The sequence below is a fragment of the Euprymna scolopes genome, chromosome 18 (genome assembly GCF_053919585.1).
Source record: "Euprymna scolopes isolate OS-2025 chromosome 18, ASM5391958v1, whole genome shotgun sequence".
In the NCBI taxonomy this organism is placed as follows: Eukaryota; Metazoa; Mollusca; class Cephalopoda; order Sepiida; family Sepiolidae; genus Euprymna; species Euprymna scolopes.
Genome location: NC_136499.1, coordinates 83,301,301 through 83,329,235, shown reverse-complemented (window position 1 = coordinate 83,329,235; position 27,935 = coordinate 83,301,301). Strand labels below are relative to the sequence as shown.

The 27,935-nt window shown below is 40.5% G+C and overlaps 2 protein-coding genes across 6 annotated transcripts in view; one reads left to right on the top strand and one right to left on the bottom strand.

The window, feature by feature from the left end:
• The window catches only part of LOC145297671 (A disintegrin and metalloproteinase with thrombospondin motifs 3-like), a 1,581,225-nt gene that overhangs the window by 335,191 nt on the left and 1,218,099 nt on the right, over positions 1-27,935 (top strand). The gene's annotated exons all lie outside the window — the stretch shown is intronic.
• LOC145297665 (uncharacterized) lies at positions 18,945-25,904 on the bottom strand. Its single transcript, XM_080143837.1, has 2 exons — positions 23,829-25,904; positions 18,945-23,366 (listed from the first exon to the last, which is right to left on the bottom strand). The coding sequence occupies exon 2, from the start codon at positions 22,447-22,449 to the stop codon at positions 21,604-21,606; it is 846 nt and encodes a 281-aa protein (XP_079999963.1). The 5' UTR covers positions 22,450-23,366; positions 23,829-25,904; the 3' UTR covers positions 18,945-21,603.

Sequence of the window (27,935 nt, the reverse complement as noted above, 5' to 3'; positions counted from 1 at the left end):
AATCTTCCGTGAATACAAAGAAATTGGTATCATAGAACCTATCTCTGTTCCTTCAAAGGAATATGAGAAGTAATGTTGGATCCCCCATATGCCTGCCATCAAGAAGGGTCCCGGTGTTACAACCAAAATTCTGTGTTTAACTGTTCATTTAAGCAGCGGGGAGGGGGTTTCTTTACGATGCCGCATATTTAGGTATTAATTTGATTGTCCAATTACTGGATCTATTATTAACTTTCCAGAAGAATGACTATGTTTTTCTTGAAAACCTGAAAAAGGCCTTCTTACAGATCCATCTAAGGACCGAAATGGATAAGAATAGATTTTGTTTTTTTTCTTGAAAGTGGACGATCAGTTGTACCCTTATAGGTACAACATTATTATCTTTGACTTTAATGCCAGTCTCTTTATTTTGAATTATATACTCAAATTCCATGCAGAGAATGTATCTTCTGTATTTTGTAACAATTTTTATGTAGACAACAATGTGGTCACAACTGCTAGTGATTTTGATTCACTTTATTCTACCTATCTAACTGTGTGTGACAGATTGAAGGGTGTTGGGTTCGAACTTCAGTCTTGTAATTCTAACTGTTCGGATTTACAAAATAAAATGATTGAAGACTGATCTGCTTCCTCTCCTATTCCCAGCTTCGAAAAGGTGTTTTAGTATCACAGGAAGATTATGTTAAACTTGCTCCTGTTATGATTAACACTAAACTTAGCACTAAGCATAGAATTTCGTCACAGACTTTTTTTTACATAAGAATCACCACTTATCAAGGCCCAGAGACCACTCGAGGATAAGGGTTAAGAGTGTACAGTAGTCAATTGAATAATATAGTAATCGTTAGTAATGGAAATTCGGTAAATTTGTTAACAAGTGGAATGGCTCATCAAGAACTTGTTTATGTTGGACTTGAAGACGACAATCAGATTGTAGTCAGCTGGAAAGCAGGCAAACGGAAGACAGTTCCACAGGCGTGAACTTCTAAGAAAGAAGCTTTGTTCATAGAATCTACGTTTAGGTTTAGGCACAGATAAAGAGTGGGGGGAATTTTTGATAGTGTTTACAGCTAGACGAGTGTTTCTTGTGAAAGTTTGGTGAGGGGGAAACCATAGATTGAATCTCAGTCGAGCACTTGCCATGAAAATAACGATAAAGCAGAGACAAACTCGCAACATCTCTTCTGTGAGATAGAGGTTGCAGGGAAGAGAAAAAGACATCGCCTACGAGGCCACAAAGTCTATTTTGAACTCTATCAAGGCAGGAAAAATCCTTTCTAGCAGGTCTTGCCAAGATGTGGTAACAGTACTCCATCCTTGGACGTACCAGGCTCTTATATAGATAGAGAATTGCATATCTACTGGATTGATAGAAGGATTCCACCATTTTCCCAGAGGCCTTGGCAACAGATTTGATGTACGTGTTCCATTTTAGATCAGGAGTAAAGGTCAAGCCCAGAAGATTGTCAAAACATGAGGCCTCCTGAAGACGAGAGACATTCATTTCAACTGATGCCAGATGGGGATCAGAACGTTGATGATGTAAAGATAGAAGCTTGGTTTTAGATGCATTAAAAGTAACCAGCCACTCCTTTCCTCATTGTACCACATGCTCAAGATTAGAGGAGAGAGAATCGGCGAGACTTGATCGTTTACGGTCTTAAATGTGCTACCATGAATGGTAGTGTCATCAGCATAAATGTCTACGAATGATGTAAGGATGTGATTTGGAAGGTCATTAATGTAGATCAGGAAAACAGTTGGTTCCAGGATGGACCCCTGATGGACTCCAGCATTAATACTGTAAGCTTCTGATTTTTGCCCATCAACTACTACTCTTATGAACCTGTCAGAGAGAAATGATTTAATAATTGAGAAGACATTTTCAGCTGTACCATAGATGGAGGTCTTGTGAAGTAAACCTTCATGCCATACTCTATCAAAGGCCTTTGATATGTCAAGAGCAATTTCCCTAGAAAGGAAGCCTCCATCGAGAGATTTCCTAATCCTATGAGATATAACTGTAAGCACATCTGCCGTAGATTTGGTAGAACAGAAACCATATTGCATGTCACTAAAAAGGTTATTTCTGTTGAGGTGGTTGACTACTTCTTTATTTAATATGGATTCCAGCAACTTACTCATGACACACAGGAGACTTATTAGTCTGTACTGAGAGGGAGATGAACGATCACCTGAATTCTTACATACAGGGCATACTGATGAGCTTTTCCACGGTGGCAACGCTTAAACAGTTTTGTAAGTATGGGTGCTAGTTCTGGTTGAAGCTTTTTCAGCACTATAATTGGAATGCCGTCAGGGCCAGTTGCTTGGAATCAAGGTTCTTGATTAGCTTAGCGACCTCACACCCAGATATTTGTATGTTGTATAGCGTGTTGTCTGTTATAGGAGGAAATATGGGGAGTTGATGGCCTTCGTGGCAATAAATCATGAGAGAACCTCCCCTCATCATCGGTTTTGAGTGAGCTAACCATTTCACATTGTGAACATTGAAGTCTCCACAAATGTGATTGTTAGCTGAAGGATAAGCAGATAGGGGGTGGTCAATTTTCTCAGATATGCTTTTAAAGATAGTAACTCCGCTGTTGTGGGGGCGATAGAGAGTAAATATAAACGCAGTACTGTGAGCAAGTGCAACCCGAAAGCACATATAGGGTAAGTTAGGATCTTCTCTGGAGATGTCCCTACCACATGGAAAGCTATCTTTAATATAGACATATATTCCATGCCCATGGCGATCTTGGGGGTAAGATTTGGAAATTAAGTTAGAGTAACCTTTAATTACGAACTCCTGTAGGGAAATCGTCTGTCGAATGACAGTTTCACTTAGAAATAATATGCCTGGTTTAGTCTCCTGTAATTGGGTTTCAACCTCTAGAAGGTTAGAACGTAGACCTCTGATGTTGGAGAAGGAGACATGGAAGCAAGTCTGATGACCTAGTCCAGAAATTCCAAAATTCCATCATGACAAGTTTTAAGAATAAATACATGATTAAACCCGGACCTCCAACTTCCAACATAGACCCCCTATGTTGGAAGTTGGAGGTCCGGGTTTAATCATGTATTTATTCTTAAAACTTGTCATGATGGAATTTTGGAATTTCTGGACTAGGTTATCAGACTTGCTTAGAGCAAGACAGAGAGGGAAACTAAGAGAGAAAAAGAAATGAAGAAATTTTTTTTTTTTTTTTTGTAGCACATGATAAGGTAAAGCCGTAACAATTACTCAATAATATGACATCTAGAGGCTCCACCAGAAGCTACTGCATGGTCCAGAATCCATTCACAAAATGGCAATACAGCAGCCCCAGTACTTTTCACCTGCTGATAGCACAGCCTCCTTAGTTCGGGTCCCTGACTATCAGGCGGATAACGTCAGCCCAGACAAAACATTTACCTCCAGCACCCTTACTAGTGACATAGCTACAAGGATAGACATAGAAACAAAAAATTTCCGACATCTCTGGCGACTGTTCATGCAAAATACTGCCAACCCAGAATACAGCTTTTTCTTCTCTCTTTATCAGAAAAATCACTCATTAAAAAATGAGGACTGAGGGACAAATAAAGAGAAGCGAGAGTAACGGGAGCTGCCAATAACGCTTCCATAAAGCGTTCTCTCCTCTCCATTAAAAAAATTTATGATTCCTTATCCTTGCTCTTAAAATTCAGGGAAAGGTCCTAATTAGCCAACTGTGGAAGGATAAATTATCCTGGGATCAAAAATCACAGAAAAAGTAATTAATGCTGACAGGCTCTTTCTAAGGAATTAAACAATTTAAATGAAATTGAATTTCCAAGAAATGTCTTAAAGGACGACGTTCCCACTGAATTTCTGTTTTTGTAATGCTTCGAAGTTTGCTTGCAGATTTTCATTTTATGGGTCGCAATGTCTCCTCGGTTTTGCAAAGGCCCCTCTTTAACAAAAAAAGCCCATCCTATTTTGGAACTTATAGCAATCTATCTTGCTCGAAAGGTTGTTTCTCATGTTTTCAAGGCTGTCAACAGTCGTTCATTATTTTTGATACTCAAGTGGCTTTATCTTGGGTTTGGAATAGGGAGAAGTAAAAAGAATCTCGTTATGGAGAATCGGATTCAGGACATCAGGAGGATATCAAAGATGGTTTTTAAATTTAAATATATCCCTCTTCTAAAATTCTTGCAGATTTATTGACTAGAGGTCTTTCCTCTACTAAGTTCATGGCAAATCGATGCATTATTGATTGGCCGATAACTTCATTATCATGTATAAATAAAAATTGTTTCTTGCATGTTTTCTAATGATGTCACTTCAGACGAAAATGTTTTACCGTTTAAAATTTCCAACTTCTCATCATCGACAAAGGCAATTGATTGTTTGTTGATAAATTGAAACATCGATAACTTCTTAATAAAGCGAAAATAATCCTTTTTACTTTGATGCATTTCTCTGCAAATTAAAATATTTGAATGAATTTTCTGGTAAGAATATTCCACCAAGAGTAAGTGCCTTTGGATTATTCATTCACAAGAATGGTTGATATGTACTATGGGCCGTATCCAAAACTCTGATATTCAACCATACCATCCTATTCTCTTAGGGAAGCATCATTATTGACCGAACTGATTAAAGAAACACATTTGAATTGTTGCCATATCAGAACTTTTCCGCACTAAGTGGTTTCACTTTAATTGTGTCGAAGTTGAGGAACAGGATGCCATCACAAATTGGTTCTGTCCAACTTGTTTGAGAAATCTGTTATTGTCTCTTGACTTATGTTCTAATTTTGTTTCAATTATTATGCGTTGATATCATTGATCTAGTAAAAACTAAGTTGTTAGTTGATTTGACAGACAGAAACATATTACTTATTTAGCCGCATTCAGATTAATAATTATTGCCCCTTGAGAGTGTGTCAGAAATAACACGAATAAGAGGGACTCCTATTGATTCATATTATAACTCACAATTTCGAATTATTTAACCAATTAAAAAAGGTTAATGAGAACCTTCAAATTTGTTAAAATAACTTTTGAAATTTATGCAAAATTCAAAAAGTTAACGGTTTAAAGACCAAACAAGTGTAGTGTAGTGATATGCAGATTAAGTATAATTTACATATGAGCATATTTGTAACTGACATCAACTAGAACAGTTGGGTTGTTGAACGTTTGCTTAGCATTATACACGACTACATGACATTTCAATGGCGTAGATACGTGGATTCATTGCTTCGCTGCTAATATGAGAAGCAAAAAGTTGAAAGACAACAAAAAACAAGGAGGGGGAGAATGAAATCACCAACTTGTTCATGGCTAACGTTGGTTGTGAAGCAATTATGAAGGTTGCTACAATAGTTTACCCTAGAGAACTAGAAGAAATGGCTTTCAAAGAAATAAGCCAGGTTATCAAGGGAAATAGGAGGCCAAAAAAAAAAAAAAAAGACTGGTGATTGCAGAAAGGATCAAGTTTATGGCAATAAAGCAGGAAGTGGATGAAAATAAAATGAAGTAAAATATTTACACCGGTTAAGAAGTGTGAGTAAATATTGTGACTTAGAAAAACTAGGAACAGAAGAACAGACAACAGAAGAAGACTTAATTCAACTAAAATTAATTGAAGTTATGTATAATTCAGCACATAGATATAAGCTAATGGAACAGTTACAACTTACAAACATGGCGTTGAATATGTGTCTAGGAATTAATACATACCTGCAACCAAAATTTTTTAAAAAATCCTACAAAGAAATAATGGCGGAAACGTATACAGTAAAAAAGAAAAAATTGTACGTACTGTGGAAAAATTCATGAAAGGAAAAAAGAAAAATGCCCAGCGTTAGGAAAAACATGTTCAAAGTGTTTGCAAAAGAATCCCTTCAAAGAAGTATGTAAAACGAAAAATGTGGAAAGAATAGAGGATGAAAATAGACAAATTTTTTATGTAAAGAAGGATGATATACAAAATACTGGATCTAAGAATTGAGATACAAAAATAAAAATGAAAATCAACAATTGTGTTGTTGAAATGCGAATAGACACTAGCAGTGAAGTGACTATAATACCCAGAAATTTGTGAGAAAAAATTAGAAAACCTTTTTTTTCAAAAAGAAACGTACAAATACGTCAGTTTGGTGACTCGATTATAGCAATTATAGGTTACTTTGAAGGTTCAATGGAACTAAAAGAAAAATAGTTACAAAATGCAGAAAAAACGCATTGACTATTGGGGAATGATGTATTAAAAATAAATTCAAAGAAGTTGATTAATGAGATAGAAATGGAAAAAAACAGGAAAATTAAAAAATTATGAAGCTAGCCTGAAATTAAAAGAAAATGCCCCCCCTCCTACTACGAAGCGAGAAAAGTACCAGTGCATTTATTACTGTTAGTAATAGCTAAGTTGTGAAAGTTAATAAAGGAAGACTTATTAGAACCTGCCTCTTCAGGATGAAGTAAATGGGCATCACCCAATGTGGTATTTAAAAAAAAAAGACGGTGACTTGAGATTATAAAATCCCTATTTTATAATCTCAAGTAACCATAAAGTTTGTGCCAACTCGTACTCTATTCCGAATGTGGAAGTAGCTTTACATAAACTTGCCGGAATGAAAGTATTTTCGAAGATAGACCTAAAATCAGCTTACCACCAAATACCCATAGATGAAAATTTTACAGAAGTGACGACCATAAACACACCTATAGGGCTGTTAAGGTGGAAAAGGATGCCGTATGGCATAAAAACGGCAAGTGCATTTTTCAAAAAGCTATTGAAAAAGTAATATGAAATGTTGAAAATACCATCTGTTATCAAGACGATATATGTGTTGGAGATTTAAATGAAGATGATTTAAAGGAAAAAAAAAACTGAAAATATACAGAACCGGCTAAGAGACGCTGGCATGACATACAGAAAAGTGTTTAACCAACAGTAATGAAATATCATTTTTGGGTTACTCAATATCAAAGGAAGGGATCTCTCTAGATGAAGCACTAATAGAGAAAATTCTAAAAGTGGCTCCACCAAAAAATTAAAAAAGAGTTGGAGTCTTTCTTGGGTTTGGTAAATTTTTATAGAAAATATGTACCAAAATATAATGAGTTGACAGAACTATTTGCGAAATTAAGAAAAGATGCGGAATTCATTTGGTTAGAACATCAACAGAAAGCCTTTGAAAACTTAAAACAGTTTCTGGCAAAAAAGCCAACAGTACAAATCTTTTACCTTAGACTACTGGCGCTAGTGAGCATTCCGTATCCGGTATTCTGTCATAAGATGGTCATCCCGTAATGTACTTATCGAGGAGATTAACAACGACTGAACACAATTAATCTATCTATATATCTATTAAAGTGAACGTGTCTGTGTGTCTGTCTGTGTGTCTGTGTACATTTTCCTTCGCAATAACTCTGTTAATTTTTAGTCTACGGACTCGAAATTTGATATACAGGGTACTGAGATTTGGGAAAATCTATGTGATTGGTTTTCGACCAGAAATTTGGCTTTTAAGGAGTCAAAGTTCAACGATTTGACCTTTCAGAACTCTACCAAACTCCTCCGACAATTTGGGGTCTAAACACTTGAAATTTTAGATATAGGTTCCTTGGACAAGGATCTAACTTAATAACTTGATTTGAGCCCAAAACAATAAATTTTAACGGGTCATAATAGGGGTCAAATTTTTAAAAAATTGAGCGTTTTTCTTTTTTTTTTTTTCTGCTCAGCATACACCTCAATAAATGTTTCGAGAGTGTTCTTCTGTGAAGAGTGTTTTGGATGGCTAAAAAGAAAAAAGTATTTAATGTGTTTATGTGTTGTATGAGTGTGCATCCGGTAATAGAAACGGGACAAAGGATTAGTGTCTCGTCGTAGGAAAGAGTACGTGTGTGAAGCGCATGTTGAAGCAAGTTTGGATGATAGCCATGTTGGCTCGTGGTATTCACGTTAAGACTAACGCGAATGTCTGCTGTCAGCGAAAACCAGGAAGAAAGAGAGGGAAGAGTTGTCGATTTCGTCTTTATATATTCGGTCACACGATTGAGAGCTGGCTTGTGGTTAGACAAGCCAGAGAGAAAATGGATTTCAAATCTCGAGCGGCGAGAATTTACTCCTTCTACCATGCTTATTGCAAATTCGTCTGCTACAGTTTTTCTTAAATGCCTTAAAATAATTGACTAATCATAGAGAATGAATACATTTAAAAATGAGAAATTACATTCGTTTATTGAAAAGTTTTGTTTAAAAAATACCCTCACCCCCAGAGAAAACGCACCCTACACAAAAAATATATTTGCTCAACTTTTCTTTAAATTGTTCTTTAATATTTAAAACCAACAAATGAAACAAACAACTCAGGTTGTGTATGTTTATTTACGGTGTCAATTGGAAAGTGTCCCCTTTGAACCACTCAACTTCCAGAGTTTTTATTCATCCAAAGTTACTTGGAAAGAAACTACATACATAATTTAAAGATAATGACGGCTGGAATTGAGAGTGTAATGATAGGGAAGAAATCTAGGTGTAGCTTTAGGCAGAAGTTTTGAACCCCATAACAAATAATAACAGTAAAATTTGTAAAATAAAATTGAGTCATTGTAATTTTTTGCAATGTTCTTTATGAGAAAGATTCTTTTAAAAAAATCTTTATGAGAAAGATTCTTTTAAAAAAATCTCTAATCTTTTTACTCTTTGAATCGGAGACGCAAAACAAAATTCACTCTACACTGGTTGTATCAAGAAACCCGACGAGTCACACAACGATGTTCACTGTACACAGGTCTGAACCCTTCTGCCCATTCCCCCCATTAACCTGCTTTTATGGTGCCCAGGCGTACCTCAAAATCATGTGTGAGATGTGATTGTTTGAGAACTGTGCGAGATTGTGCGCACTAAAAGACCATGGTCGCCATCTTGGATCTTTTCGTTTTTCTTTCTCCGCCCACAGGATAGACAAACACAAGTACGTTTTTGTGGTAAGCCTTCTCTATTTTCCCAACACTCTCCCCGATCAGCAATGGCAAGGAGGTGGCGGTCGCCTCCACCAGGTGCTTCTTCGAATGAGGAGTGGGGGTGGGGTAGTACGCCTCATCTACATTTGCGCTCTTGTCTATAAAAAAAACTGCGTCCCCTGGGAGGCCACTGATGTCCGGTCTGAATCACTTGGATAGAGCTAGCCTCCAACTCCGATTCACATGTAACCCAGGGGTGGTCGCAACTGCATTGCCAGCTGCAAGTCCCTAACGTGACGAGGCATGACATCGACTTGCAATGCCTGTGTGTTGATCTTCTCAGTGACGTGTCCGATTCCGTACTTGCTGCGTGGGTTTTTAATCCAGGCATCCCCTTTCTTCAACCTTTCTGGTTGTTTCCAGTTTGGGCAATGGGTTGATCTCTATGCCTTTTACCCTGATGTGGTACCTGTACAATGCATCGGTCAGCACCGTGGAAGATGAGATATCATCCTTCGGGGCCACGTTGTACAGATAAACCGCTTCAAACACTGTGCAGCTTGTCCTGGCTGTGATGGTCTTGACAGTCCTGTGTTTCTGCTCAATGACCCCATTTCCACTCGGTACGTGGGCACATCAGAATTGCAGGCTAACTCCCCAACCATCTGCAAACTTTCTGATTTGCTCACTGGTGAATGTGGTGCCATTGTCAGTTAGTATCTCTTGTTGGGGGACCTCGTTCAAGGAAAACACTATTTAACTGACGGCTGTATCTTGCTGATGTCAAGCCATCTTTGGGGTACCCTTGTCAAACAATCTGCCTTGTTCAGGCCGGATTTGACCAGAAGCATCTCCATTGACAGTGCATATTTTTGTACCAGCCTCACAATTGTGTCAAGTCACCGTCAGATGAGCATCTTGCTCATTGGCTTTGGTTTGCACCCTGGCCCTCCCGGTAAGGGTATTGTGAAAAAATTAATTTCCAGCAAAGAATCAAATGACCGCTCAGATCAAGAAGGGAGCAATGCACTTACCTTAGATTGCAAAATAATTGCCCCCTTCCGTGATGTAACTGTCTTGTAGTATCTTCGCCAGAAAAAGAAAAGATTTACTTTCAATCGCCTGCAACTGAATCAGTTTGTGGTGAAGAAAAAAAGAGAAACAAGACAAGGGAATCTCCCCTCTTATATAATGGAAGGATCAGATGATTAACTATCACGTGATCCAGAGCACAAAATAAAACTTTAAAAGGGTGAACAACAACAATTCTTCTTGGTTAGTATTCAAGGTAAGTGCACGCCGATCCTTCTCTTCTCGAGCAATCATTAATCCTTTTTTTCACACGATCCACAAGAAAGAAAAAAAAAGAAGATGTATGGAAAAACAAAGGATATAACCCATGCAATTATTTAATATAGTTAACGTATTAGTATTTTTTGTTTTATTTTTCTTTTGGAGTCCCTAACTATTCTGGGAGGAGGCTAGGCCTACCTCATCATCGTCTCTTAGGTGCACAATCCGTACAATACCACTCCTGCCTTTCTGGAGGTGGAGAAACAATTCCCACACACCTGAAGTGATACCAGTCATCACAGCCATCACAACAGATCATATCCTGATCACCTTGCGGGGAACTGCACACCCGACAAAGCCAAATCACCTCTTCTTCCTGTGAAGAAAAACTGCACCATCGACCGATGCAGGGATGGACTGATCCTGACTCTCGCTGTTTACAGAGAGCTCAAGTGGAAAGAGGTTCTTCAATGAGTGAATGTGTGCTGCATTGCCCCCCTGCCTTACCTTTGCAGACCTTACTACACCATCCTCACCATAAAACATTTCCAATATAATACCGAGAACCCAAAAGGGTCTTGGTTTAAGAGGACTTTTAACTAAAACGACATCTCCGACCTTAAGCCTGTTTCGGAAAGGCACCCTTGAACGGCCTTGGGGCTTCTCTCTGAGACTTAAGAGGTATTCATTATACCATAGTGCTCTGAACTTCTCCAGACACTGGTTTCGTACCTGCATGGTCCTGAGAAGCCTCTCTCGACTCAGAGGGAGGTGGGAAGAAAAATCTTCCTCATTTAAACTCAAAAGTAGTCCAGGACTCTTATTGGGCCTCAGAAACATGTTTGGAGTTACTGCCTCCAGCTCAGTCTCCGCGGATTCTCGATAAGTTAGAGGGCGGTTGTTAATTGCCCTTTGTATATCCGATACTATGGTTAGTAACGTGAAATAATCTATCTCACCTCTACCAACCACCTTATGCAGACAATTTTTAATTGTCTGAATACTCCTCTCCCAGACCCCTCCTACTCAAGGCGAAAATAGAGGGATAGGACAGAATTTAATCAGACACCAGCCAAACTTCTGTTGATAATCGTGGCTCAACATCAACCTCTTAAATAACCGCCCACCTCCTATGAAGGTCTTAACATTGTCACAGTAAATGGCTGTTGGAACACCATGGAGGTTTGTAAAACGTACCAAAGCCTGCAAAAAGGACAACACGCTCATGTCTGGTACCACCTCAACATGTACAGCCCTGATACTGAGACAGGTGAAGATGAGTAGATACATCTTCACCACCTTAGCCCCTTCTTTAACCCAAAGGTGGCCCGTAAAATCTACTCCTGTGTGTTTGAAGGGAACCTCCAGTTCAATACGTGAAGCAGGCAAGCTGACCACATTGGGGGGCAATACTTGTCTGGCATTGTACTTGCGGCACAGTGCACATGAAGCCAGGACTGTTTTCACTGCTTGTCTCCCCTTGGGCACCCAGTAACCACACCGTCTTAACTCTGCCAGAGTGGATGCAGCCCCCAAGTGTTGACACCTTGTATGCACATCCATTATTATAAGCCGAGTTACTGGGTGATCCTTTGCTAATAGAACAGGGTGTTTAACTTCCGGGTCGAAATGGAGAGACCTTGCAATTCTGCCACCTGACCTGATAAGACCCTCACCATCAATGAACAGGTCGAGATCACGCACCACACCCGAAACTGTCCTACCTGAGGAATCCCGCAGGAATGCTAGTTCCTCAGCAAATCTCTGGTGCTGCATCGTTTTCATCAGCAGAATGGCTGCAAGCCTTTCCGTGTCAACTTCTAACCGACGCAGCCGATGGATGAATCTGAGGACCAAGGAAGTCACTCTCAATAGCTTGGTAAAGAAAGAAAATCTTTCGAGAGAAAGAACTGTAGGTGGTTACTCTCCCTGTAGGATGACAGCATTCCAAGAAGAACGGGCCACCACTTGGTTGTGCTGGCTGAGGCAAGGCAACTGCTGTGCAGCCCATGGACTGATCCCGCTACTTAACCAATCCGGACCAGTACACCAGAATTGAAGGCAAGCCTTGAACCTTTTCAAAGTTAACCCTCTAGTGATCAAATCGGCAGGATTCTCAGTTGTTGAGACATAACGAAATTGTTCCGGATATCAGCCAAGAGAGAACCACCTGTGAATCTGTGGCTACATGAATCTCAGAGGGAGAAAACCCTCCAAAATTCCTCAACAAAGTAGGCAGGCACCGGAGAGCCAAAAGCACGGCCATAAGTTCTAAGGTGGGTAGAGTTTTCTTTTTCAAGGGAGCCACCCTAGCTTTTGCAAACACCAGACCAGATTGGCAATTTTGCACTACATATGCTGCGAAGCCATATGCCTCTGGAGATGCATCGCAGAAAAGAAAAAGTTTGCCAGCCTCATTCTCGCTGAGTGCTCTCCTGGGGAAGGAGACGGTCTCCAGCTCAGAGAGATCAAGGGAAAGCTTCCTCCATAAGGACAAGTATTCCGGTGGGACCGTTACATCCCATCCCAATCCCTTCTTCCAAAGTTCATTCAACAAAATACGGCCACATAACGAAACCGGTAGGCACAATGATAACGGGTCATAGACTCTAGCTGTCTCGCTGAGGATCCGTCTCTTTGTAAAAGCACTAGAGTCGCACTTAACAGCTGCTACACAAAAAGTGTCTGAAAGAGGACAGTATCTATATCCAAGCACCTTCTCCCATTTGTTACCATGGTCACTCAGGGAACCATGCTCCTGCATTTTGTTTCGAATCGCCACATGGTTAGAATTACAGGACTACAGTTCGAATCCTCCCTGACGCAATCGTTCCCGGGTGAGTGTATATAATCGGCACAGTTCATGGGGATCATCGTGCAACATAGCCAAATTATCCACGTAAAACCGATTCTCTATCGTGGATCTACAATTATCCATGGGAAACTGCACTGCATGGTATTTAAGGACATAATTTAATATAAATGGACTAGCAGCATACCCAAAAATAATTGTGTTGTATCTGAAGCAGCGTAGGCGACCTCCTTCTTTTAGGAAAAAACAGAACTTATTCCTGTCCTATTCAAGCTTCAGATGGATCATTAAGAAGGCCTTCTTAATATCTGCCAACACGACGTGCTTATTAGCACGAAAGGTAAGTAACAAATCTAGTAGGTCACTAGTAAGATTTATTCCCTGTTAGGTAGCCTCATTAAGGGAAGGAGAGTCACCAACTTTGAGGCTGCAGTTGAACACTGGCCGAATCTTAGTGGTGGAGGTAGTGTCCGATTTCAGGACAGGCCTGTGCAGAATCCAGACAAACTCTCCAAACCGTTGAGGAGACACAAAGATCTCCTCTATAATTACATCCCGTTCCTGCTGATGGAAAACCTTCAAATATTCATCATAAAGTTGCCTCTTCTCCAATCTCTGCATGACACGTTCCAATATTCGCAGAGCCACTGCATGGTTGGAAGGAACACAAGAGATCTTATCGTCCTCCCATGGCAACTGAACATAATATTTGTTATTCTTAAATGAAATAGACTGTCGAAAGAGAGCAATCTTCTGTTTATCATAATTAGACAGTTCCTGTTCTTCAATACCCAGTGACTCCACACTGAACATCTTCTCCAAACCCCTTTGTACATCACTTTCAGGGAAGAAATCCTTCAGAGGGTCTTCATAGGTGCCCTGAGACTCCAGCACAAAACATAGGTGAGATGGGTTGACCTCAGCAGTCGATGCAAGTACAGCATCGAAGGTAAGGCATTCTGAGTTCTTGTCCACAGAATGGTCAGTATGTAAAAGCTGTTTTACTTCACCGAAGGGGACGAATCCTATTGGTGTCAAAAAGGCCTGTCAAAGCAAACAAGGAACCAATTGAAGGCTCCCTAAATGTTGAATAATATCCAGCCCAATTATTCCATAAATTGGAATAAAATTTGTGCCTCTGTCAAATCTGGCGGCTAAGGGACATTTCAGGCGTTCAAATTCATTTAAAATAAAGTCCAGATTCTCGATGTGTACCGAAATATCAATATTTTCGTGTACCAACACCGTCAGGGAAAATGGACAACCGCATCCAATGCTAGCCTCCAATGCTACCTCTTTAAAACGCTTGTCGCAATCGCCAAGGATGGTAGTCAGCCTAATTTCACAATCATGTCCAATGGATTCCAAGTGACCGAGGGGATCCAAGACCTTACTGGACAAATAAGTCTGTCCACTGCCTGTGTCCAATAGACAGTTGATGGAAACACTTTTATCACCCCTACCAAAGGTAACACACAAAACAGGGGGAAGGCTCGAGAATTTTTCACCACGAATGCTATAGGCGGAGTTGGACTGAATAGAGGAATCTCTCCATAAAGTACCGGATGTAGGTCCTGAAGGTACATTCCCTAAGGCCCCCCGCATAGCGTTACAAGCCGAGCCAGGGATCTTATCCCCCTTAATAAGGAGACGTTTAACCGCTTCCTTAGTATCTCTCAGAATTGAGGACAAGGTGGGGATTCTTCTACCTGAAATTAATATCAACTCCCCTTTGACCTCCTTGGGGAATTTTGCAAAGAGAATCTTGGCCATAAGCCGAGCCCCAGAAGAAAGGTCGTTTGAAAACGAACAGTCGAAGGAGCCCTCCAACTCAGCCAATAGGGAGACTACTTTGGATATATAGTTAGCCAGGGCAGTAACGGATCTGTCCTGTTTACAGGAAAAATCTAATATGTCTTGGAAGATGTTATCTATTATTTCATCTTCATCGAAGTACTCGCTCTTCAGGACTGAAAGAGCCACTTTATAATTTCTGTTGCTGATGGAAAGATGATTAATCAACAACAGGGGTTGGCCAGACAGTGAACACTTCAAAAAATTCAGTCTTTCGGCATCATTGGCCATGCCAGCTACACAATTCTCAAACCGCGACAAGAATTCCTTGAAGCTCATAGGGTTAGATTGCATGCCCAATCCATCGAAGGTGGGTCCCGTGATCTGAATTTGAGGTGGTTTTACAGTAAATGAGGCCCCAACTCTTCCAACTTCTGGGGAACATGGAAGACTCAGAGAGTCCATGGCCACTGGGAGGAGCTTTAACTCAAGATGTTCTAATTCTCTTCGGAATCTCAGGGTGTGTGCAAGAGACTCCCTCTCAATTTGAATCCAATCCTCTTCCTCAGAAGATTGAAGTTGGATTTTACTAACAAATATATCTACCTCAGTTAAATATTCCTCCACCGATTTCTACAGTGCAGAGAAGGATTTAACAGAGAGTTCATCCTCCAGATTGGCCATCTCCAGAATCGTTCGGATTTTAGTCCAAAGAAGAGAAATTCTCTTCCTTAAATCTGGTTGACTCACATCCATGTTAGTATGGGGGGGGTTCTTTCGCAAATATGTGAAAAAATTAATTTCCAGCAAAGAATCAAATGACCGCTCAGATCAAGAAGGGAGCAATGCACTTACCTTAGATTGCAAAATAATTGCCCCCTTCCGCGACGTAACCGTCTTGTAGTATCTTCGCCAGACGAAAGTGGAAAAGATTTACTTTCAATCGCCGGCAACTGAATCAGTTTGTGGTGAAGAAAAAAAAGAGAGACAAGACCAGGGAATCTCCCCTCTTATATAATGGAAGGATCAGATGATTAACTATCACGTGATCCGGAGCACAAAATAAAACTTTAAAAGGGTGAATAACAACAACAATTCTTCTTGGTTAGTATTTAAGGTAAGTGCACGCCGATCCTTCTCTTCTCGAGCAATCATTAATCCTTTTTTTCACAGTATCAATCAGTGAAATATAGTTAAAGAATCAAAATTTAATCGGTTTCGGTAGTATAAATGAGGGATTAAAATCATGTAGGGTAGTGTACAGACTTTGGTAGAGGTGTTCGGTAGTTTAGAGCCTATTTTAGTTGCAAAATAAGAGAGTTATATGCATTATAAATTAGATAATTCTAAACTAATTGGTATATTATGAGGGATTTTCATAAGATATTGAATGAAAATTTGATAGAATTGTGGATATATCTAAAGAGCAATATAAATGCAGGTGGCTATTGTAACTAGTGAATCAGTAAAATGTAGCATAATGATAAGCTCCTTTTTGAGGAGCTAAGGTTTCTATCATTAATAAGCTTTGTACTGGACTTGTAAAGGCAAGCTCAATCACACGAGCACAGATATTTCAAAATGTACAACTGGGGTTCAGATTGACAGGCGACGGCTTCTGAGCAAAATTGTTTATGTAAGCGAGTGCAAAAATGACAAAGGTTAAACTCGCATGCTGACATCAGGCATGCTAGCAATCACAATATTTCAGTGGTTTTGTTTTAAGCATGTATGCATGTGTCTCTCTCTCTCTCTCTCTCTCTCTCTCTCTCTCTCTCTCTCTCTCTCTCTTACTTTCGTTCTTCTCTCTTTTCTTATCGTTGTGATACTATACCCATGAGGCACTAAGTACTGAAGGAGAACAATAGATAGGAAGTAACAAACAATGAATCTGTAGGTATTTTTAGATCGAGCCTTTTAGATTTGACAATGACAATAGAAACCTACAGATAAAACAGGGAAGGGCAGCTTCTGGTAGCTGGGGTGGGGGTGACTTCAGATACCGACATAGAGAGTCAGTTGACAACTAGATGCCTTTCGCGGCAGATGGAAGTTGATAACACAGACAGTTGGACAGTTTTTAGAGTTGACTTTGAAACCGAAATAGAGACGAATTGCGACAGACGAACGTAACATCGGTAGAACGGGGAGAAGACACACACACACTCACAAGTCCAACCGTCAATTACATGTGAAACATTGGCGTTTGTGTTTTTCCTTTCTTTGTTTCACGATTTATCATAACTTATTATATTTCTACTTTTGTGAACCCACGTGTGTCCCCCATCGACAGTTGCCAGCGAGAAAATGACGATCCGGCCATAAGAGGAATAGTCGAACGAAAAATCCACGATACATGACGTTGGGAGTCGGCGATCTGTCGGAGAGGCACATGTCAGGTCACATCATTCTCTTTCTCTCTCATTAAAGAGAGAGAAAAATTGTATAATATTAATTCTCCGATCATTTTCGATACTAGACTGTCTGAAAAATCGTATGCCAGGTTTACTAGTTCTGGATCTGTTAGCTGATAGAATCACTATTTCTTTTTCAAACCTGTTAGCAATGACCTTAGGTTAGACAGTTTCCCAGTGTGGATTAATATGCTGCAAATATCGTCGAATACAGATGTATAGCATAGACAGCGACGCATGCATCAGGTCGAGTTGAAAATGCTCCTTTTAAATGTTAGAATAAATGGAATTCTATTTTTATAAGAAAAATGTATTCGTTCGTTTTGTTTTTTGTTTTTTTGTACATGCGTTCAATTTCAGCAAACGGTCCCTGCTATCAACAATGCCAATGAAGCCTTAGACAAGAACCACAGCAGATATAGCCATTTTTATCAACCCCTTAGTTGTAAAGGGAATGTGCCTGTCGTTTCATGGTGTTTAAAACCCGGGGAACTGATTGCCATGCAAAGGACCTTACAACCATTTGAGAGACGTCCTCACAACATGAACAAACCATGTAACTCTCACTGGCAAACGATAGAAGCATATTGGTGCCATGACGAGGATACACCATGAGAAAAAAAAATCCATAAACACAACAGCCTAAGAAATCAACCACTTAACGAAACAATCACATCGATTAAAGGATACCTATAAACATGTACAGAGGAATAGAAGACACTCTAAACTCCAGAAAGGTAAGGAAGGTGACTATTTCCTTTGCATTATTTTTTGTTACTCTGAAAATTTATTGGTTTAAATAATTTGTACAAATAATTTTGAATTTGGATTTTGTACAAATAATTTGTTTAAACGTCGGCTAGAACAAAAATAATATTGTAAGGCAAAATGGGTATCCCTAACCCAGCCCAATTTAACAGAGTCCTTACAGGTGGATCAAAGATCCCAATCTTTACTGGGAAACTGTCTAACCTAAGGTCATTGCTAACAGGTTTGAAAAAGAAATAGCGATTCTATCAGCTAACAGATCCAGAACTAGTAAACCTGGCATACGATTTTTCAGACAGTCTAGTATCGAAAATGATCGGAGAATTTCTTGAATTGCACCATTAAGGATCTGCTCGATCAAGTAGCAGCCCAATCAGCCACTTGGACTCTAGTAAGAATAAATCAAGATCGAGGAGAGGTACTTGTAAACTTAGCAAGTAGGATGAACAGACTTACTCAGTTAGCATAAAGAAACATAGACATGAGAGAAAGTTTAGCTGTGCAAGAGCACTTAACTGAATTCTATATAGATGTTTTTAGTAATCAAGGAGGATGTGGCCAGATCAAATAGACAGTGAGCAAAGCTCTTTGAGCGACTCTAAAGTGGCCACATAATGTTAACAGGCATCAGGAACTAAGAGGGGGCGGCAACTAAACTTAGAGTATCCTCGAAACCCACTCACCACTGTTGCGAGTTGTATTTCAGTGAAAAGAGAAAAGGAACTGGAACAAATATTTGAAGGAGGACATGAACACGCATGTGACGGGTACAAAGAGAAGTATATTTTATTTGAGACAGGAAGAGGAAAAGGTATTATGGGATTACAACGTAAAAGGAAGGTAATCATAAAAGGGTCCATGATAAGAGTTATTGTACTTACTTTCATCACTCTCACTTACTCTCAAGATGTTATTTTTTTTCTTTACAAAAACAAAGATATGTGAGAGCAGATTAGTGATAGTTTAGGGTCCGAATAAAAACTTTTTAAACTTGTCCAGCTTCGTCCGGGTTGGAGGTTTTGTCATAATATCGGCGATCACCTCTTCTGTGGGACAGTAAATTAATTGTATTTTGTTATTATTCAGAGCTTCTCTGATAAAATGGTACTTAATGTCGATGTGTTTACATCTCTGACGATGAATGGGGTTCTTAGAAAGTGCTATGGCGCTTTGACTGTCTTTGAATATTTTGATGGGAACGTGTTCTCAGTGTGGATCCATTTCCTTGAATAGTTGCAAAAGGTATAGACCCTCTTGGGTAACTTTTGCTAGCGCTACATACTCAGCCTCGCACATTGATAGAGCGACCGTAGGTTGCCTTTTTGACTTCCAGGAAATGGGTGGCCCATCTTGGGTTAGGCTAAAGCAATATCCGGATGTACTCATCGGCGTCACTGTATGCAATTAGATGGATTGGGTGATTTGTTTTTGCGTAGTGCAGTTGGTGTTGCGTCGTACCCTTTACGTATCTCAGTATGTGTTTATGCTACCCAATGCTTTTCTCGTAGCTTGGATAAATATTGTGACAATTTTCTGACAATATAGCATAGGTCTGGTCGGGTGCAGATCATCAGGTAAATTAGACTCCCGACGACCTCGCAGTATTTCCACCAGCTAGATCCAGTTTTTGCTCGCATGGGGTCATCCTAGGTTTGCATCCGGACATGTCAAACCTTTCCAATATTTTTGTTGCATATTTTTCTTGGTTCATCTGGATATGACCTTCGGTTATATTGAAATCTATTCCGCAGAAATGGTGCAGCTTTCCGAGGTTTTTCATTTTAAATTCCGATGTTAATGACTTTTTGGTGTCGTTTAGTGAGTTGATGTTATCGGCAGCAATGATTAAATCATCGACCCACGAGACGATGCTAATTTTTTCTTTGCCATTGTGTCGCATATAGACGCAATGGTCCACCTGATTTTAGGTAAAGCTGTGTCCACTGAAGTAGCTGTGCAGGGTTTGATTCCAGTTTTGGCCTGATTGTTTTAGGCCATACAGGGATTTGTTCAGTAAACAGACTAGTTTCTCATTTGTTTCCCCTTTTGTCTCGAATCCCTCCGGTTGTTCCATGTAAATTTTGTGACCTATTGGAGCATGGAGATACGTCGTTTTTACGTCAATTTGGTGTACTATTAGATTGTATTGGACAGCTATTTCCATTAACAAGCGGATCGATGAGAAAAAGTCTTGGTGTAGTCTACTCCCTTAGTTTGGTTGTACCATTTTGCGACAAACCTGACCTTGTATTTAGGGGACTTGTCGGCGTTTTCTTTGATTTCATACACCCATCTACCGCTTATTGTCGTTCTGTCTTTGGGTAAGGATGTTAGATGGTATACATTATTTTCCTTTAGGGAGTCAATTTCTTTCCACATCGCTTGGATCCAGTTGTGTGTCGCTGGGGAAGTCACAGTGTGGGCCATGCCGTGTGCAGCCTTGTAGCAGTAGACAGTGTCAATTAATGCGTGGCCGCTCCCATCCTGGACTACTGTCACATAATCTTCTAGGTAGCTGGGCATTTTGTGCTCGCGTGTCAGGTATCTTCGCATACAGCTAGTTTCTACTATAGACTCGGCTTGATTGTTGGTATTGGACTATTCAGGGTTTTCCCTTGACTTTAAATTTTTTATTAAGTTTCTTGGGGGAAAATTTGCATCATCATCGCTTGATGAGTGGGTTTGTGTTTGAGTGTGTTGTTGGTGAATTTTACCAGTCTGTGTTTACACAATTTCCCGTTTTCTGGGTGGTAAATAAGATATGCTGTTTCTGTCGTATCCGACGAATATTCCCCTTTGACAGCTTGGATCTAGCTTTCTTTTTATGTTGGAGTAGGCATAGCAAGGTGAACTGAAAATGTGCATCCTTGATAGGTCCGGTTTTCTCCCGATCATCTTGTAGTAGGGCGTCTGTTTTAGGTGGCTATTGAAGCATCTGTTCCATATAACTGCATATGTCATAACTGCATAGCTCCACAGTGTTTTCGGTAAACCACTTTCTATGATAAGGCATCTTGCCATTTAGAATAGAGTTCGCCAGTTTCTTTCGGTCGTTCCATTTTGATGAGGCAAGTATGGTGCTGAGGTCTCGTGTTTTATATTGTTACGGGGAAGTAGTTTTCCAAAGTCGTTTGACTTGAACTTTAAACCATTATCCGACCTCAGTATTTTTATTTTGCCTATGGGAAATATCTACAAGGAATTTTTCAGTGGCAAGTGTGGCGTCACTTTTGTTTTTAATAAAATATACAAATACGATGCCAGAAAAGTCGTCAGTGAATAACATGGCGTATTTGTTCCCATTTAAATCCGCTGGTTCTAGGGCTGAATGTACACAATGCAGAATATTTGTCACTCTTTTGTCGGGAGATTTATTTCTTTTTGAATTCGTTTCGCAACTACGGCAGTCGATTAACGCACACGTCGAACTTCTAAAGCTTGAATTCGTTTCATAACTACGGCAGTTGATTAACACACTGTACTCGATCTTCTGAACATACTCCTTTTATTGTCCAAGCGTTCGTCATCAGCCAATCGGCGGCCAGAAAAACAGTCACGTGAGAGGTGACGTCATCGCTCAATAATCTTACAAAAACCACAGCCGCCATTTTTAATTTCTGCCCTCCCTGTGATCCTTCCAGCAGGTAAGACAGCATGCGCAGACATGTGGTCGCTTTCTTCCTTCATTCTGTTCGACTTTACACCCCCCCTGGTCTCACGATCACACATGCGGCATTGCGGCCGTGGTCGTTTGTTACGAGCACTCCTACGGAGGGGGATTAGCTGGACTTCTTCATCTTCATCAAGGCTACTTGGGTCAGTGTCCATAGTCCTACTATCCGGCTGCGCTCCATCTTCATCCGAGCTCTCAGAAGGGGTAACAGACCTGTCGCAATTAACATTGCCAGCAGTCCTTCCATCAAGCTGGGCTCCATCGTCATTGGGGCTCTCAGAAGAGGCGCTGGAACTATCGCCATCTGTGCTGAGATTCTCAGCCATGTCATCACGGCACTGGGGCATAGGTCGGATCCACATTTCATCATTGGATGATTCATCACTTTCGCTGTTCGCCATTTGGTTTGTATCAAGGGCGGGCCGGACATTCCTCACATGCCATGGAGTACCATCAACCAGCACAGCCGGCTCACTAATTATGCCGGTGATCCATCCTCTTCTGAAACTGGTCGTACATTGGTTATTGGGAGGCCTTACCCAGACGGTGTCCCCTAACTTGTACCGTCCTTGCATCCTCTTCTGATTAGGCAGGCAGGCGTCAATGCCCTTAACACGCACTCGATAGCAATGTATCGCATTAGCAGTTGCACTTTCAGCAGTCGCATCATCCTTTGGTGTTGTATTATACCTATATATGTGACGTATGTGTTGATTGTACCTATATACTGCCTCTGCAATCATACATTGCTTCCTTGCTGCTATCCTCTTCACACTTCAGTGGCACTGCTCCGCTATACCGTTGCCACTCGGTACATATGCACAACTGTGTCTAAGCCGAATCCCCCACTCGTCTACGAAACGCCTGAATTCTCCGCTGCAAAAGGCTGTGTCGTTGTCAGTGAGAATCTCTTCAGGTGGCCCCCGCTCGTAAAATATGGACTCTAATTGATGGATGACACTAGCCGAGTCCTGTCTTGTTAATAGTCGCTAGATCGCAAACCTCGTTGGTCCGCAATCGATCAGTGTGAGGAAGTGCTGACCACCATAATGGGTTATGTCCATGCCTAGTCGGCTCCAATTCTCGTCGACTTCCAGCCGATCTTTCTGCCATTTGGTGGAAGCAGGGTCGATTGACTGGCATATTTGGCATTCCTTGACCACTGCTTCTACTTTGCTTTTGGACGGGTTGGTTAAGTGTACGGAACAATATGTCCGTCTCACTCTGGGGTGTCCACTGTCATGGTGTACCTTCTTGATTTTATCCGTCTCCTCAACAGAGGCAACACATAAAGACCCTGGTTCGGCTTCTTTCTTCATTGCGTCAAACCATCTCTGGGGCACACGGGTAAGTCTATCAGCAAGATTGCAGGTTAAAATGACAAGTACCGCATTCACCGATAGGTCGTACTCTTCCACCAACTTCCTTATTGTCTCCAACCATCATCTGATTAGCATTTCGGTAGCCGCCTTGGTGCGCACTCTCGTTTTGTCTCTTAGTGTGTCAACTATCCAGTGGTGTACGCACAGCGAATCTGTGCATATGCATAATTCTTTGACTTTCCACTGGAGTGCCAAGTTTATTCCTTTTATTACCGCATCCAACTCTGCCAGGTTGATGTGTGCATTGGTCGCAACCAGCAGGCGTCCTCAATCACAGACTTCAAATTCGCATCCACCCACAAATAATAATAATAAGAATAATAATAATAATAATAATAATAATAATAATAATAATAATAATAATAATAATAATCCACACTACAAATACTATCATCGTTCTTCTTTCTTTACAAAATTCATTTGTGTTTTTAATTAGCCTTTTTTACGTGTGGAACTTAGATATATTTGCCGAAAACGATTTTTTTTCCTGTTTTTTTTTGCAAAGGAGTCGACACTTATCAAGGCCTGGTAGCCACTTGAGAATAAGGGTTAATGAGTGTACTGAATGTTAATGAGTGTACTTAATGAGTCAATGGGAAAATGTCGTAATAATCATTAGTTGGGAATTGGATAAATTGGATTACTTAAGGAGAATGCTCGTCAGGAACTTGTTCACATTGGACTTGAAGACAACCATATTGTAGTCAGTTGGAAAGCAGGAAAACGAAACAAAGTTCCACAGGCATCTTCAATTCGCATCCACCCACACATTTAGCCTGTCTCCCTGGATGCACCAATCTCCTTTAGCAGGGTCCTCCTGCTTGTCTCTTGTGATGGTCTCCTTCACCATGCACAGCAACAGGTTGTCCGCCGTTTTGTCATCCCAGCCTTTGGTAACTGCACTCGCCCTCCTCTTCATGATGGCTGTTGCGGCCCGAGTCCATCCACATTCTGGTAAGTGTCCCACCAGTTTTCCACACAGGGAAAACATAGCCCGCCTCGTGAGGACATGGGGCACTTCAGGAACTGCAGTTCCACGCCCCCACTTCAAGGTCCCTTGCTCCTGTTGAACGCTCAACCCCAAGACACGAGCGCCATCCTCCAAGCGTTCTGGATCCTTATACATCAGTTCAAGTTCGGCTAGCTTGGCCCTCACACGTGATGACGGCACAATGTCTTCATTCACGTATATGTCGTCAAGGTATGCTGATGTCCCCTCTTTTACGGTCTTATCCTGTGACAATACAGCATTGACGATCGTCTTCATTATTTAGGGCGCAACGTTCAGCCCGAAGCCCAGTCTTGTGAGGCAATACCTCCAACCAGCAAACACTACCGTCTGAAACGGCCACATTGTCTCGCTAACCCGGACCTGCAGATATGCTCTTCTCAGATCCAACAGGGACACATTAGAACCCAGCTGGCGCCACTCTCATAGTTTGCTAGCGCACACATCAGCATCAGCTGTGAACGCATCAACATACGAGTTCAGTTCTCGGTAATCCATTACCGGCCTGACTTTGGCTTTGTTGTGCTGAGCAACTGCCATTAATGGGATCAGACCCTTAGGAGGTCCAAGCTTCTTGTAGGGGTAGGGAATCAACCAGCCATCCTCAATCCATTTGCGAAGTTCTTCTTTGTATGCGGGCCTCATGTGGTCGGGCACATGGTATTCAGTTATTCCATTCTGCAGTTTGGCTGGTTCCTGGTTTTCCAACCACTTCCATGAGGCAGTCCAAGCCCTCTTTTGCTCGTCAAATTCGACGCTGAAGTCTGGTTGGTCGATCCTTAGAGCAGCACACACTGGGGCTTTCTCCTGAAAATGTACCGCCCCCGTCGCCGTTATATAGACACCACCAAGGGCTCTGATGGCATCATATCCTAGGAGCAGGTAAAAACTCAGGGGTTTTTTGAGCACTACCAGCGCCTCTAGGTTAGCGGACCTTCCATTTTTCGTCCAAGCCTCTCAGCTCAAGAGCCGGTCCGAAAAGGAAGATGCTGCTTATTGCTCTTGCTTTTATAATTGTTTCCGGTGGTCTTTTGCGAATATGTAGATTTCCTTTGAAAGGGGAAGTGACTTTGTCCATGTGTGCGTACATGTGCGCGTATGTGAGTACATGTGTGTACGTTAGTGTGTGTGTGTGTATACACGTGAATGTGAGTGTATATACACGAACGTGAATATATCTATTTGTGTGTACATGAGCGCATATGTTTGTGTGTGCGTATGTATATGACAAGAAATATGGCTTGAGATGTGAACGCATGTTTTGTGTGAGGCTAGAAAAGGTTCCCACAGATCTATTGGAGCTGACAGGTGGTGAGATCCCGTCCATTGAAAGTGCGGCAGCTATAACTGAGAATAATACACGTTTGCAAACCTTGTCTCTTATATTCGTTCGACTACTGTGAATTTCTTCCGTTAGTTAAAGGCATTTTCCAAATTCATTTTCCCTTATTTAGAAACATTTTGTAAGTTTACTGCTTTTATTTGAGGGCATTTTACAAACTCGTGTTCCCTTATTTCAGAATATTTTTCAAATTAAGTGGTCGGTTATTTCAAATAATTTAGCGAACTAAGTTACTATACGCCTTGTATGATACGAAGCGTGCACCCTCCCCTTTCTATCTCGAGACCCGTTTTATTCTCATGCTGTCAGCGCGTTACTTAGCTAGGGTTAAATACACTCCTATCTTTGGCCCACTTGTTGACTCTTTCTGTAACCTCCCCGCACCTCACGGCCCATACAGATATTTCAGCTACTAAATTCCCTTCCCTCTTAAGATGTAAATTGGCATGTATCAAAACGTCCCCCTAAAACATTCGACGACTGCTATGTCCTGAATTTAGTGTAATGTAATTTAGTGTTTCCAACGTTCGACATTCGCTTAACAAAAATTCCCGAATTTAGCATTTTTATGTATGTCTAGTGTCTTTATTTATATCTGACTAATATTTTCGCATACTTTCCATTTTCTACCTTTAGAATTGAAGTTGTAACTTTCGTAACCCTCCTTCGAAATATAATTTACATTTTACTTGCTTTAGTTGAATTTCCACGGGTATTGCGATTTACGTTGCGAGAAACTATAGCATTTTCTGTCCCTAGTCAGCGAATAAAAAATCCTACTAGACTGAGGTAATTTTATTTTCGTCCTAATTCAGTGTGTTCGATATTTTTGGAAGCTGGATTTTCCCCACTTTAAGAAACGACTTTTATCTAACTATACCCTCGTGGGGAGCCTAGTAAATAGATACGCTGTGTCCGAAGCCGGTGTTAGTTGTATGTACATATTTTCCTCAATATATTAGAAAAAAAAGGAATAAGTATATACCCCATTATTTTGATTTAATGAACACGTGCGTTCTCTCACATGTGTTAAATGTTTCTGGGTTGTGAATTAACCAGACGATATTATTAGAAATATTATATTATTCGTTGAAGATATTTATTATAATTTTCTATAGCGAGTTTATACCCATTTGCTTTGCGGACTGTGTTATTTTGAGAATTTGTGAAAAGACGAGTTTCCTTTTCTTCACCTTCGCCCGTATTTGCATTTGGTTATTTGGATTCCTTTGAAGATATACATGTGACAGTGGCATGTACCCTCCCCCGACGTAGTTGTATATTTAAACTCTGTTCCCACTCTTTCCCTAGGTCGTATTCAGTGATGATACTCCTATAAAGAGTGTTAAACATTATTCTTCATTTCCAGTCAATTAACTTCCATATAGAAGTTTGAATTTTAAATTCACTTAATTTTAATTTTGAATCATAGTGACTCTTTTAATTTGTAACTGGGGATTGTATCCCTTGATATTTTCACAGCTCAATATGCTGTATTGATCTTGTTTTGTTTGTGCTATAAGGAAGGAATTTTATGCAAATACCTTTGTAACCTTTGCGTGTGCATTTTTTTTGTGTATAATTTTTGAACGCCTATTTGTTGTATTTGTTTGGATTTATTCCATATTTTTGAAAAAAAAAAAAAAGAACAAACACTGCACGATGTTGGTCACTCGTTCTTCCGGATTCCTTGTAAGGAAACGAAAGTTTTATTTAGGGAAGATTATCGTTGTCTTAGATTTGTTGTGGTTGCAGAGGGAATTACCTAAGCCTTATTTTATGACAATGAAGGCCGATGTCGATGAATGGTTGTCATTGGTAAATAATATTACGGAGTTGTTGGGTGATCGTTCCTTACGTGAGGATGTGGACTGTTTGCTAGTAGAAGCGGATGCTGTTAATGTTGTAGTGTTCTCGTCCCAGGTTCGATTCATTCTTTCAAGGTTGGCAGATCGTGTGGAGTGTGATTCCTTGTGTAACCCAGTGATCTTCGAAAACCCTAGGGAGATGCTCGGCGAGTTACTGACTACTAAGCCCGAATGTCCAGACTCTGAAAACTGTTTGCTGAGTGCTGGCAAGTTTGGCTTGGAAGATGTTGCATCATGGTCTGAAAGCAGTGTTGCAAGTGCCACTTCAGAAGATCTGCGTAGTCAGGCACTAAAGTTTGATTTTTCTGGCGGGCAGTTTGCCAGTAGTATTTTAAAGAAGAAGATATTGGGAGTGAGATTCCCAGGTATCATGAATGATACCACTCGTGCCTATGACTTGGTAAGTGTGGACAAGAATATTGTGAAATTTATGGAGGGATTTCCATGGGATGTTGGAATTGTTTTGCCTTCTAACCATGTGAGTTCGAAAACTCGCATGTGTGGTTATCTTCCACAACCTTGTCAGAATACCGAGGAACTTAATCATGACGGTGGGATATTAGTCCGGTCATGTAGTTCTGACTATAGCCAGTGGTTAAAGGACAGGAGTCTATCCTGTGTGAAAGTG